This window comes from Acanthochromis polyacanthus, chromosome 6 (assembly GCF_021347895.1).
Source record: "Acanthochromis polyacanthus isolate Apoly-LR-REF ecotype Palm Island chromosome 6, KAUST_Apoly_ChrSc, whole genome shotgun sequence".
Classification (NCBI taxonomy): Eukaryota; Metazoa; Chordata; class Actinopteri; family Pomacentridae; genus Acanthochromis; species Acanthochromis polyacanthus.
Window position 1 is genome coordinate 28462239 of NC_067118.1, and position 14049 is coordinate 28476287.

General features: G+C 39.7%; 1 protein-coding gene and 1 long non-coding RNA gene across 2 annotated transcripts; both read right to left on the bottom strand.

Annotated features, from left to right (window-relative positions):
* Positions 1-231: 231 nt before the first annotated feature.
* On the bottom strand, positions 232-3338 carry LOC110957873 (calcium-independent phospholipase A2-gamma-like). The gene is made up of 2 exons (XM_022204087.2): positions 3136-3338; positions 232-2184 (listed from the first exon to the last, which is right to left on the bottom strand). The coding sequence occupies exons 1-2, from the start codon at positions 3211-3213 to the stop codon at positions 1726-1728; spliced, it is 537 nt and encodes a 178-aa protein (XP_022059779.2). The 5' UTR covers positions 3214-3338; the 3' UTR covers positions 232-1725.
* Positions 3339-9761: 6423 nt separating this feature from the next.
* Positions 9762-13617, bottom strand: LOC110957874 (uncharacterized). The gene is made up of 3 exons (XR_007942742.1): positions 13146-13617; positions 10183-10371; positions 9762-10078 (listed from the first exon to the last, which is right to left on the bottom strand). It is a non-coding gene; the product is annotated as an uncharacterized LOC110957874 (long non-coding RNA).
* Positions 13618-14049: the final 432 nt, after the last annotated feature.

A 14049-nucleotide genomic window follows, 5' to 3' on the forward strand; every position in this document is an offset into this window, starting at 1 on the left:
GGGAGGGCACAGCTTCCAGACACATGGGGGGGATTTAACCCATCGCATTCAAGTAACTGGATGACTTCTCCCTCAATGATAAACTTCTTAAACTACTTATGTTTTCAATTAATGAAAAACCTGAGATTGGCAATTAATGTGCTCAGCATAAGAAAAAAAACTCTCAAGATGACAAGGAAGAGTGTTATAGATATGAAATTATTGAGAACAAATGCTCCCAAACACCAACTGTAACGTCACAGGAAAGCAAAATTTATGGCTTATATTGCAATCTATGATCCTGAAAAGCAGTTACAAATAAAGTAATAACCATATACATATGAAGAGTTCATTTGCAAAAACAGGTAACTCCGTTTTGATAAATTTTCTGATTTTTTTTATTGTTTACTTGAGATAATATCAATCAAACTGAAGTTGAGTGGATTTGACTCAGTAGAAAAATACATGACAAAATAGAGAATAAATAAATTATTAGTGTTAGTATTATTATTATCTCAAATAAACAATAACCAATGAGTTTTCTGAAAATGGAGTTACCTGATTTTGCAAATGAACTCTTCATATATTGAATTATTCTCATGTGTGCATCAAACAAAATGTATTGATAAAGTGCATCTGAGTGCTTATTTCATAAATAAGTGTTCTAAATTAAAAACAAAAGATATGAGGGTGACATAAACTTCTTATAATACAACAACACAATACTGTTGACCTGTGAGGTGACGCTCAGATTACGCAGCTTGTTTGTTCCTGTAAAAATGGCCTCACAATGACTCAACCCAAATACGTTATTAGAATAGCGGTACTTTCTCTCCTCTAAAGGTGATGTATATTACTCATCAGTATCCATTGATCAACCACACAATTAAAACCACAAACACATGAAGTGATTCACTATCCCATTACAATATCACCTGTCAAGGAGTCCGATGTATTAGGCAGCAAATATACATTCCCTGAAGTTGATGTGATGGAAGCAGGAAAAATGTGCAAGTTCAAGGATCTAAATGACTCTGACAAACTGTGATGGCCTCATGATTTGGTCAAAGGATCTTCAAAACAGCAGATGTTGTGGGTTGTTCCCAGCATAAAGTGGTTAGAACCTACCAAAAGTGGCTCAAAGAAGGACAACCAGTGAATTGGTATCAGGGTCAGGTGTGTATGAGGCTCACTGCTGTGCACAGTCTGATCCTAAAGAAGAGCGACTGCACAAAATACTGAAAATATTAATACCGGTTATGATAGAAGAGTTTCAGAATGCATCACAGCTTGTTGGCTGAGTGGTAAATGTTCAGAAACGGGCAATGAGTTCAAAGTGTTAACTTGTCATCCACATTCCCTGGATTTCAATCTGATCAAACATTTGTGGGATGTGTTGGAAAAACAAGTCTGATCCAAGGATGTCACACTTGGTAACTTCAAGGTTTTAAATGATCTCCTGCTAATGTTGTGATGCTGGATACTTGAGGACGTGTCAGTGTTGTATGTGCAGATGTTTTTGTGTCATGAATGAGACACATCGGTGTATAAACAGACTCTCCTATTTAGCAGCTTTTATGATTTCAGCAGCAAACACTGTAAAATCATGTATTATGAAAAGAAGAAAACTTTTTGTTAAACTGTGTGTGTTTTACGGCAGTGTTGTTGCACTTTAAAGTGTTATTTTTCTCCATCATCTGTGCACAGGCTAATCATCTCTGTGTCGACATGCCTCCTCTCACCTCCTCACATCAATCTCTGCTTCATCTCCCAGGCCCTCTCACTCATCCAGTCCTTAGTTCTGCTAACAGACGAGCGCTCTGCCCCGAGCACCAAACACAGTCTGGCTAGCTTGTTCCGATTCCTCTCCAGGTAGTTCTGGGTGTCTCTCTGCAGGAGGTCCAGGGCTCCTGGTCGGTTCTCATCCAGGGACACCTGAGCGCTCAGCATGGGGTTGAAGCGGAAGTAGACGTTTGGGGCCAGCAGGTCATCTAACAGGGTGTGGACCCCCTCGGTGTCGGTGGCACTGCAGATCAGATTGCTGATTTTGGCCCTCAGACTCGTAGAGGTAGCAGGTCCCCTCTTAACGTTGTCATAGCGACCGGTGCCAAGTGATAGCACACATTGAAAGTGCTGTTTGGGCCACAGCAAACGGCTCTCATGGACAGCCAAGGCACAGGGATTGTTCAGGAGAATTCCTCCGTCCTACAGAGACACGGGACAGGATAAGCATTTCCGCTGATCCTCACCCACACATGGACCACATGTGAGAGCCAAAACAAAAAGCCCTTTTATCCTCCTTCATTCATTCTGTAGTTTGCTTATTGATATTAAAACTCCGCAGTTTTATTACTAAAAACATTATAAAAAACCCCATGTCATGATTTCATGTGAAGGTTGTACAGCGAGAAAGAAATTCCTGCATTCTGTCTAGCATATTGCTGTAAATGTTCACTGGTTTCAGCTGAATTCAGTTTTATTTCTACAGAGACAAATCATACCATGTCAAGTCAGGACACTTCACATGGCCAAGACCTTACTATATAAAACCTTATAAACCCAACACTTGTCCCCTGCGGAAACGCTTACTTGGCACTGTTTTGGTCAGGTCATCCTCAGTCATTCTTTGTAAGGTTGGACAGAACAACATGCTATAAATAATAAATATTCCAGCAGTAAGCAAGACAGTTTGCAGGAGTGTTTTTCCAGCTGTTTTCAAGTCATACTTTTCTCCAACACACCTGCTGCTGGTGTAATTTGCTGGCTGCAGGTGGTCAGAAAAGTGGGAGGATTGTGTACTTTTACATACTGCTGAAGGAGGGAGATGTATTGTATTTCAGTTGAATCAAAAATAGGCTTTTATGTGCACCATAAGGAGAGTTTGGCCACATGCAGAGGACAACAACTCTGTAATAGTTGATTAATTGCTGCCTGTGAGAAATGTAATTAAACTCTTTGAGAGCAGCTACAGTGAACCAAGGCAGCAACAGTGAGCTGTAACTCAAAATAAAGCTCAGCGGAGCTGGTGAAAGCTGCAGATTCAGGTGGTACTGGTTCTGCTTTGAGACATTGCTATTCTCAAAAACATTGATTATTCCTGCTTTAAATAACAAAATAAAACCTTAAAATAAGTCTGTAATGACTGTGCTTCACAACCTGGTGAATGTCACTTTGCAAAGTAAACTCCTGGAAGTATCCTGGTGCAGCAGATGATGCCCGAACCGCCTGCCACATCTGGCAGCCTGAAGCTCCTGCATAGCGACTCAGGGAACCCGGTTTATGGTTATAGTTGCGGAAGACAAAAGCCTTTGGACTGGTACCCCAATTTACCACCGCACTGACTGCTGAAACCTGAAGAGATCACATAAGCCTTTGTTAAAACTGTGCAAACTCCAATTTCTGTGCTTGTTATTTAAAAAAATCATTGCTGCTAATTGCAATCCGACCACAGCGGGGTGCTCTACTACAGCTGCTGTGGCCTCATTAATCCATCTGCACTGGACTATCAGTGCTGTGAGCCTAACATGCAATGATCCTACCTTGGGACTCAACTCATCTCTGGCTGTTTTAATAAGCAGCTGACCACCCAGCTTCTCTCTAAATAGGATGAAAATAAAAAATATATTCAGAGCAGACTATATTACTGTCTCGATAACATATTAGCAATGCAACCTTTTCACTGAAGCACATGTAGAGTGATAAAATGCATTCTGTGCGTACTGTAGTATTGTCTCCCAGGTCTCAGTGTTGTAGTACGAGTGACTCCAACCCATCTTCACGGTGCCAACCAGCGGGTTTTGCCGGAACACTTCTGATCCAAATCGACGATACATGTCAGCACACTCCTCCAGAGAGAAACGGGCCAGACCCAACATGAAGGCCAGAACGGCACCTTCAGTAAACAAGACGCAGAGACAGAAAAGTGAGACAAAAAATAGACTCAGATAAAGAAACATCTAGATGTAAGTCAGGGTGATTTTTGTCACCTGTGCTCACTCCACAGATGTAGTCAAACAGCTGGTGGATCTTTTTGCCTGTTTCTTCTTCCAGCAGCTTTAAAACCTGCAGTGGCACCACACCTCTGGAAAAGAAAAAACACACAAATAGAACAAGAATAAAATATCAAAATCATAATGGTTTATGACATTCATTTGTATCTTGTGTTTCACTGGATTTCACAGAAGTAGTTTTTCACAGAATCACAAGAAAGAGGTTATCTTTAATGAAATTCTAAGCCGAGGTGAAGATATTGATTCACTGATTAACCAACAGAATTAAAAGCCTAAGCATCTGGTCTGATAATCAGTGGATCCTTTGAGTCATTCTACGAGCAAAAGTATCAAAGATTTGCTCTTTTCATCTTTTCAAACATGAGAATTTGCTACCTTTATGTGTTAAGATGAGAGTAAACTATATTTCTTTGGGTTTTGCACCATTGATCAGAAAAAACACAGACCACCTAATGATGTTTCTTGGATGTGTCGCTACCTTCTTAAGGTTTGGAATACATTTTCTTAAATTTACCTCGTGCCACCACCATCGATTGAGAGCACTCTAATGCCACGACCTTTGACTGGATCCACATATCCAATCAGAGCCAAGCTTTCTCTTACAGCTGCCTGAAGTTTCTGGTCGTGTCTGTAGGTTCGCCGTTGTCTCAACAGCGTGACTGCAGTTTTCTCCTGGAAGCAGAAACATTTTTGGCAAGTTAAAGAGGTTAAAGCAGTTTTATGAAGTGTACGTTTAAATGTGATTGTTTCCTTTTCAACAAACCTGCCAGATCAGAGCTTTACATGAGGGGTAGCGGATCAGGTGCTCATTAAGTGCCTCAATGCAGGTAACGAGAGCTTCTGGAGATGAAGCCAGTCCCAAACTGCCCAGCAACCCAAGAGTCATTTCCTCTGCCTTCCTGTGACTGAAGACCAGCTGACAGCATACAACCACAAATCACTTACTCTTATAACAATCTCATTTAATTTTAACACAACCAGTGAGTTTTAAAATCTTGTAGTTGAAGTTTCATTAATGCTAGCTGCACCGGACCACCTAGAAGAAGGTATAGGAGATCCACCAAGTATCTTTCAAAAATAACTCTATAATATAAAGAATTCCCATACTATTGATTAATAGGAAGCTAATGAACATGTAACCTCAGCTCACCTTTTTATTTACCATTGCCTGTGTCGGCGTCATGGCAGTTTTGGGCTTACTAGTCACGGACACGGTGCCTGCTTTTAGATAAGAACCCAGCAGGTCTGGAATGGCACTCGTTGGGCGGAGAAGGCAGTCCATTAAAGATACAGCCTTTGTCCTCTCAGGGGTTTGTAGGGATCCAGGGTTCATCTCTGTCATCTGATTTCCATCAGTGTCCTCATCCAGTTCGCTCTGACTCTTGAAATACTGATTGATGTGATTGGATGTCTGAAAATAGCTCTCACCGAAGTCAGTTGCATTAACGCTGCGGTGGAAAAGGCCTCCAGATTCAGGGTGGATCGCTGCTTGCTTCAGTTGTGACTTGTGAGTTTGTAATGCAGATTGTGTTGAAATGTGTTTTTTGTAAGCATTATTCTTTTCTACAGGTAGCTGTTCTCTTTTATTCTGAGCTTCATCTGTAACTTTGGCACCAAAGTATCTGTTGATGTGTCTTGCAAAGTGAAGGTATCCTTCCTCCCAGCTGCTGGAAAGTTTGTTGTGTTCCACTGCTGCCTTTTCACTGCTGGATGTTACTCGAGGCAGGTCTTCATCTTTAGTATTTGTAATGTAGGTGTTCTGCAATTTTCTCCTCTTCTGCCTCCTGTTGGTCCCTCTGGTAGAAGGCACGGCTTCCTGATCCTCCTGGCTTCTAACTTTTGCAAAACCTCGAGAGAACACTGAGTTAATGTGCTGAGCAACGTAGCTGTAGCTCTCACCAAATCTTGTTGCCAAAGAGCTGGTGTGAAATAGTTGCAGTGCAGATAATTCCTTGGATGAAGAACTTGTTTCTGAGCTTTCCTGTTTGCTTTGCGCTGTGTCTTTGCTCTCAGAAACATTTTGCTCTGTGGTTGCCCGTTGACTCTGCCTGCACCTCTGCTGCCTGCCAAGATACTCTGGAGTTGTGACAAGAAGAGTGACATTTTCAGCACGTGCTACAGCATCCTTTCTCTTGAAATAAATGTTAATGTGTCTGGACAACTGGTTAAATGATTGACCGAGACGTCCTCCCAGTGAACTCAGATGAAAACTGCTCTGAGCCTCCTCATAAATCCCAACCGGAGCGTCGGCTTTGACTGGATCCCTGTCAGAAGATGAACAAAAACGCACAATCTGGAGATGTCTTACTTCTTTGGTATAGTCTCTGAGGAAGCAGTGAGAGGTAGAGTGTGCATCATTGAGTTTTACATTGTCCAGACTGAGCAGTGCTTTGGCTACACGCTGGTCCTTTCTGATAGGGCTCACTGTGTACCTAATTTTCCGGCACATTTTCAAAGTCCTGTTCACAGAGTCTGAACACAGGTTGGTGCCGAGGTAGCGACCCATGCTGATGTAGTGAGCAGTGATCAACTGAAGCCCAAACGTCACTTGGCTTGCATTGAGTTAGGCCGTAACAGCGTATTCAACAGGAATCTGGGAAAAACACACAAAAAAACATACATTCAAAAATAGACTAAATATGAGCGCTAAATGCTTACAATGTTTGCATGTTGGTCTTCAGCAGATATTATATTTACCTTGTTAACCCTCGTGTCGTTCTGCGGGTCAAAATTGACTCGGTTTAAAGTTTGGAAATGTGGAAAACAATATATATTTTCACAGTGAAACTTCAGATGTCCACATTTTCAACATTTTTGGGAAATCTTTGAACTTTTTTGGTGGAAAAAAAAGAAATGGTAAAAATGTTTCTTAACATTCACAAAAAAAATCAACCAAAATCCAGCGAATTTCACTGAATTTTGTTTGATTTTTTTGTGAATGTTCTTAAAGAAAATATCAGGAGTTTTACTGATATATATGTAATCACTTTAGACATTTGGGGGATTTTTTTTAGAAGATTTTTACCGATTTTTTTGAAAATATTTGCAAGAATTTTCTAGCCAAATTTGGGGATTTTTTTTTAAAATTAAACTTTTAAAGGAAACTTTTAAGGAATTATTGGAATTTTATTCCTGAAGGTTTTGCAAATTTTCAGAAATTTGGGAATTTTTTGTGCTGAATTTTTTGGATTTTTTTCAGACAAGGAAACAATATTTTTTGGTGCCCATAAATGAAGACAACAGGAGGCTTAAAATCTAATCTGGGAATGTTAGCATGCTAACTTTCGCTAATTAGCACTAAAAAAGTGAAGTGTAGGGTGATAATAGATGTGATTTTTCAGTTATTTTATCGTAAATATAGAATTTGAAATTCTGAACTGATGGTGGTGACAGATGAAGGGGCCATTGTCATCATAATTTATCCTCTCTTTCACAGTAGTTGCGGATACATTTCTATAAAATATAAACACACAGGTGACACTACAGGAAAACAGGACGATCCATACACAGCCACAAATGTCACAAGTTAGATTAAATTAAATCTACGATAGTCATTGATTTCTACAAATAAATCACCTTGAATTTTAATAGGGGTAAACCTAGGATAAAAACTCTCTGTTTCAGAGCAGAGGCAGGTTGTCACTGCTATAAATGAATTACTGCATGCTTCCACAGTGAGCTGATCTGTGTACAAACACAATAACCTTCCACTACACTTCCCAGTACTGCGTCCCCTCAGGAATGTAACATGAAACCTCAGAGGTAACACAGACATCCACAAGGCCTGTAAATAACGCTCTATGTCTATCAGTATGTCTGCAGTATGACAACAAACACAGCTGTACTGTAAGTTGACCTCATGTCCTGTTATGATATTCAGAAAAATAAAAAGGTGCGTTAACAGACATGTTCTGTGGCTGCTTCACAAAGAGGAAGGCAGACAGTTTGGGTATTCAGCAGTCAAACATCAACTACTGTTGTTTTCCACTACGCAGGGCAAGGTCATGAACCACAGTAGCTCACAGGTCCTCTAACCTTGACAGAAAATGGGTTGAAAACTGAAGATTTACCTGAGACACAGGTAACACCCGGTTGTTTTGTCTTCACAGTTCCTCTTGCTGCAAAATGTCTGCTCTCTGAAATCCGGGAAGTTTTGACTACTGTCAGAAGCACTATTTCTACTGTGTTTTGATACTTAATTCAATCCTTGCTACACGCAGGGCTTTAATCTTATTGGCTGAGCTGGGCTGTGGGGGGTGGGGGTGGGGGGTGGGGGGGTGGACTGGCTTGGCCAATGCTCAATAAGACCACACAGGCTTAAAGTCATGTGCTGCCACTGCTGACGAGCACAAGTCTAAAATTAGAGGAGGGGGTGACAACTTGAGGGTCTGGGTGATACGTCAGAGCACATCACGCACACCTTTCTCCAAACAGACAGCAATGTAAAGGATCACAAGCACCTTTATTCTTTCCTCATGCACATAAAGCACCAAGAAAGTACTTACAGTGTATCTATAGGAAAGCCAGCTTGAACATAAAATTATTTAACTGTATGTATTTCTATTAAACTTTAATATATTCTGTAATTATACTATACTGACAGTGAAAATGAAGACAGCACAAAGAGGTTTTGTTTTACAATCCAATCCATACCATGAACTACATTATAAAGCTGTATTTTCCATGAATACAGAATTTAATGAATAAATTATACTATAAAAAATGCATTTTTACTCCAACATTGTAACCCATTGCTCCTGCTTTACCACACAAAAACCTGTGTATGCTTTAATTATTAAATAGATAGCGAGCAAATAAAATAAACAAACTTCACCATTTGTCTTCATCCCTTCAGTTTATGTGTAAGCTCCAGACAAGTGCTATTTTATTGATACCCTCCATATAAATAATTAACCAGTAATTTACCATTGTTGTGGCACAGAGAGAGTATGTCTAAGTGTCTGCCTTATGCGATATCAGAGCATGTTTTGTAAACATCGGTGTCCTATGGCTAACCTCTGACGAGCACATGCTGTTCCACACTGCGGCGTGTTGTTCTTCATAACAGTAGAGGCTCATGTGGAGCCACAAACTGTATCCATCCCTTCCAAAACATAATCTAAACACAAAAAAAGTCCACTGAATTAAGCTCGTATTAGTAAGCCTTATCCAGACAAAGCAACGTTCAATGATCTGATCAATCACAGTCGGCATCTGCAGCAACAATTCCACTCTCACCGCTGGTATTATTTTAGACTTACATTGACATCTAGTGGCAGCTTCCTGACAGTTTAGTTCTTTATCGGCCTTTAAATGAAACTCAATCTGAGACCCTGTGCGTGACAGGAAATTGACTGTATTTTGCTTCACCGACTTTCCGTCTTATCTCTGTACTGTACATTTGCCAAAATGTGACAGCCCCTTCATAAAAGACACAATTGCTCTGTCTTTCACGGTGAGCTCCTTTCTATCCGCTGCCATGTTTTTTTGATCTTTTTCTGTATCCGGAGTTTCTTTTGATTGTCTGTCATCTCACCTATTTTTTTTTTCTTTTTTCTCAGAAGAAACCTGACAAAATGATGTTATTTGTCAGAATCTGCTTTGGTTAAACTGCGCTTTCAGTTACATTTTTTGGATGCTTAATGTGAGGTGAAGATTATGAACCACTTTTTAATATTCATGCCAGTTTCAGCACATTAAGGAGTCGTTTCTTTTTCTCGGCTTCATTTTTAGTAGATGTTTTCATGAACTAAATGAAGAACTCAAACAATATTCACTTTCAGCAACATATATTAACCTTTAATGTCAGTGGCTATACAGGATCGACCATGAGGTATTTATGCACTTCTTCATAACCTGTTTGAACAGTTCCCTTTTCTTCTTCAGGTCAAGAATCACCGTATTTTCTTTTCACAGCGTCCTGCCACGCACTCCTCCCCACGTCCGGTCCACTTAAGGCGATTCTTTGCAAAGATGGCATAAGATTTGTCCATAAACGGCCTCACAGGCGACCACATCATGAAGCGACCCAACCAGCCGAGGCCCACTGCGCTGTACATGACTGCAAACGCTGGGATGCCGCGATGAATCTGCCAATAAACATTATGAAAGTACATAACACTGCATAGGATAATCTGCATATTGACATACGGACTATGACAGTCTAGGCCAAGCCAGTGGAATCTGAGTTTACCTGGTCATTCTCATCGATCACATGCATCACCTCCATGGCCATCTCATAGGTGACGTTGTGGTATTTTGCTCCATCATAATCTGGCAAGGCGATGTCAATAAAATGTACTTTGCCGGACTCATTTCTCTGCAGAAACTCGAGGAAACGGATCTCTGTCACGCATATGGGACAAAGGCCATCGTACAGCACCTGGAACGGAGCAGATAATAGACGATAAAAGCACTGCTTTTCTTCCATTTTCTGCTTGAGTTTGGGCTACTTCACTCACTCAAGGACACAAGAGCAAAATTACCATGTGGGAAAAGGAGATTTTTCATGTGCTTTAGTCACGTATCAGTATTTGCTCTATTGTGTAGAAAGCAGAATAAAGGATGTGAGAAACTGAAAAGGGATTACCGGTGGAAATTACTGATAGTTCATTACTATTTACCTAATATTTAACTTGGAACATAACTGCTAATAAATGTCCAGTGTATCTAGAAAACTGGACTAGTTTTTGTAATTTCTATATAATGGTAATTACCGAAGCATGTTTCCCCAGGGTAAAAAAAAAGAATGAATATTTAGTAATGCTAAAGATAAAAATACAGTAATATGCTTGATAAAAAGTGAATTTCTTGTGGTGGGTTGGGATAAAGTCCAGAATGTGGATCCAACCTTTGAGACAGTTAGAGGTAATTTTGAGGACGTTTTGGACTTATTTGTAATATTTTTGTTTGCTAGTTGTGATTTATATTTTGTGTTCTTCTTAAGTCTCTTTTGAAAATACAATCTCAGTCTCAAAGAGCCCGGTAAAATAAATTCAAATATCATTTTGATATGTAATAGCTTGGGAAGTTATCATTTTGTTTCAACCCTTTTTATACAGTCGGGTAGTTTAACCATAACAGAGCATAATATTTTCTAAACTGATCAGAAATTGTCTCTCAAAAGCATAAATTAGTTCTTAATCCAGATAAAACGCAATACACGATTTTCCCCAAAGCCAAATCTATTGATTATGTTAACCATGCCATCTCTACTGTGAGCGCTTCACACATTGAAAGACTCACTGAGTACAAATAGCTTTGAATTTGGGTTTCTGAGAATTCAAACGTGTTCAACCTGGTGACTCAATTACAGCAAAACATTGTTTCATTTCTCTTTTAGAGGAGTAAAACATGTTTTCTGCTGCACTGTAGAAAGACGCTTTCCATCAGTTTTAGATTATGGTGACATTTTATCCATGCATGCTGTGATTCTTGGTGCGACTCTGTGACAGACACTAAGTTTTATTTATTTAGAAGGCCCTTACTGTTGGTAACCTCCTTACATGACTTCAGCTCTGTCTCTTAAAGTCAGTCATCACCATACACACTCAAATGACTGGATTACACTGCAGGTGTTGGCTGTTTTTACTGAGCTGAAAATCCAATTTTACTCACCGGGCACCTAGAAGGTGAAAAAACACCCAGAACAATGTAAAATTCAACGCATTTTATTATTAGGCAAAATTCCTTTTTGTCCTATTTTAGTTCCAGTTGATTCGTTTTGAAATTTTAAATGCTCTTCTTTTTCTTCATGTACTCATTTTGCTGTTTAACATTTTGTCATTGTTATGCAGGTCTTTTAAGTGTGCCGTCGTACATTTTCTTACTGAAACGATGCCTCTGTACGTCAGTGTATTCCAAGTTTAAATGAAGGTTGAATAATTAACCAGTAACTATATCTGTCTGCACTAAAAAAACAGAATAAAACATGACAAAAGCATACTAAAGTACAGTACATGAGTGACTGTACTTGATACGATAGTTCACAGTATGGATTATTGCTAATAATTAATACCAGTAATGACTTATTAAAGAACTGACTGACAGATGTTGTTTCTTAAATGACAGCTCCGTGGGGTTTAAATTTGCATTGCGGTTACATAAATGAGCAATTTTCAAGTGAAGACATACTTTTTGTCCTGAAAACAAATGAAAGCAGCATTTGCATAGAAAAACTGAAAACTGCTAGAACATTTACTGACAAATGCACAACGCCTTCAGCTGGTTTTTTTCCCCATTCAGTATGTCAAACACAGATACGTGAGATATGTTCTGAATGTGCAAAAAGTTTTGAACATGTGGAGGAAACACGCTGAAACACATGACCTACTAAAGCTTTGACATTCTTTCTAACATGTGAACAAGTATTTAATGCTCCAACACACTATTGGAAGTGACAATGAGCAGATTGACTGTGGGGTCAAAGAGCAGAAATCACAAGTTTGTCCACCATGTGCTTCCTGTAGGGACACAGTTTACGACACATGAGTAAATGAGGCTGTCAACACTGTTTGTAGAATGCAGTCCCTCTATTCCTGAAGGCTTTGGCTCAGCCAACTGCCACATCCATCCAGAGCTGTCTGAAACGATTTCTTAGACGACAAATGGTGGAGTTGTGGACGTTCAAGTGTCGGACTGCAGCATTAAGTGACATGCAGCATCCAGCAGCCTAGAGCCTGCTGTTGTCTTTCTCTTGTCATCTGTGGCATTGTGTCATTTGTAAAAAGATGCATTTTTAAGGTGACCTTTTATAGTCACTGGAGTGTTTGTGTCCTGGCCACGCTATCTGATCAACTCCGAAGCAAAAAAAACAAAAACAAAACTGACTTATAACTCACTCTTTAAGTCAGAAAACAAGATCATTTGTACGCTGTCTACAGTTTTGTACAGCGTAACATCAATGAATTTATCAGTGACATGAAGTGGTAGAAGAAGTTATTCCAGCAAATAATAATCACAAAACAGGACAGACGAGCAAGCTATGCATACATGGGTGCTAGCTCAGCTGAGATCATATAAATATTTGAAAACATTACAGAAAGCCTGAGAGTCGTATTGTATTATATTACTTTATATTTTGAAGCGCATGAACTATGGAGGTTTTCAGCTGTATAGTGATGCAGAAAAGGAACAAACGAGCCAGAGGTTTCTTACCCGGACACCAGCAGACTCTGTGCTCAAACTCCGGTGTTGGTGTTTGCAGAGGGCAGGCGTTACTCCTCTTGTCGCCCTTGAACCTAAACAGCTGGGCAGTCTGGCCAAAGTCGAGCCCAGACGTGTTCTCACTTGGGCAAACATCTCAAAACTTACTACGAGCTGGCTGTTTGAACAGGCAGCTAACTAGCTCCACAGCTACAGCAGCAGGTACTGACTGTGGTGCAGCTAACGCTAGCTAACGCTGTTAGCTAACGTTCATGTTACACAAGCAGCGGACTTTACACAAGCAGAGGTCACCGGAGACGGTGTTCATCACAAAAAGACCGGCTGAAACATATAGGTTTACAGCAAACAATGTCTAAAGTCCGCATATTGGGTTGCTTAGTGAAATCGATATTATTTAATTGAAGCTGAAAGTTAAACAACCGCAACAGTCGTGCAGATGTGTTGTTACCGAGAGAGGTTGAAGATACAAGAGGTCTCACTCTGCTGCTTTTTTCTGAGACAGACACCACACACAGTTTAACCATGAGACTCCACAGTTGATTGCTGACATTATGGCAATGGTTTTGCTTTACAAATTTTCTGAAATTCTATGTAAAAAAAAAAAAAAAAAAAAAAAGCTAATTAGGTAAAATCAAGATAGGATTAGATAAGATAAACATAATATAATTATAGCATAACATAACATGACATAAATATAACAAATAACATATCATCATGTAACATAAACTTTGTTGTGGAAATCTGGATGAGCTGTAGCAAAGACAGTCAAGGTGCAAAAGTATTTGTCTTTGTAATTTATGAAAAAATAAAAGGAGCAACAGTGCATAATAAAGACGAGAAATGCAGAGGGAATATTTCAGCTGAAGGGCAGAATTTCAACACCAGACTCGTGTTC

Excerpts from the sequence above, each read along its gene's own strand:
- LOC110957873 (XM_022204087.2), bottom strand. The coding sequence starts at position 3,213 with ATGTGGCAGGCGGTTCGGGCATCATCTGCTGCACCAGGATACTTCCAG. Across the intron at positions 2,185-3,135 it reads TGCAAAGTGACATTCACCAG|GACGGAGGAATTCTCCTGAA; the intron begins GTTGTGAAGCAC and ends GTGTCTCTGTAG.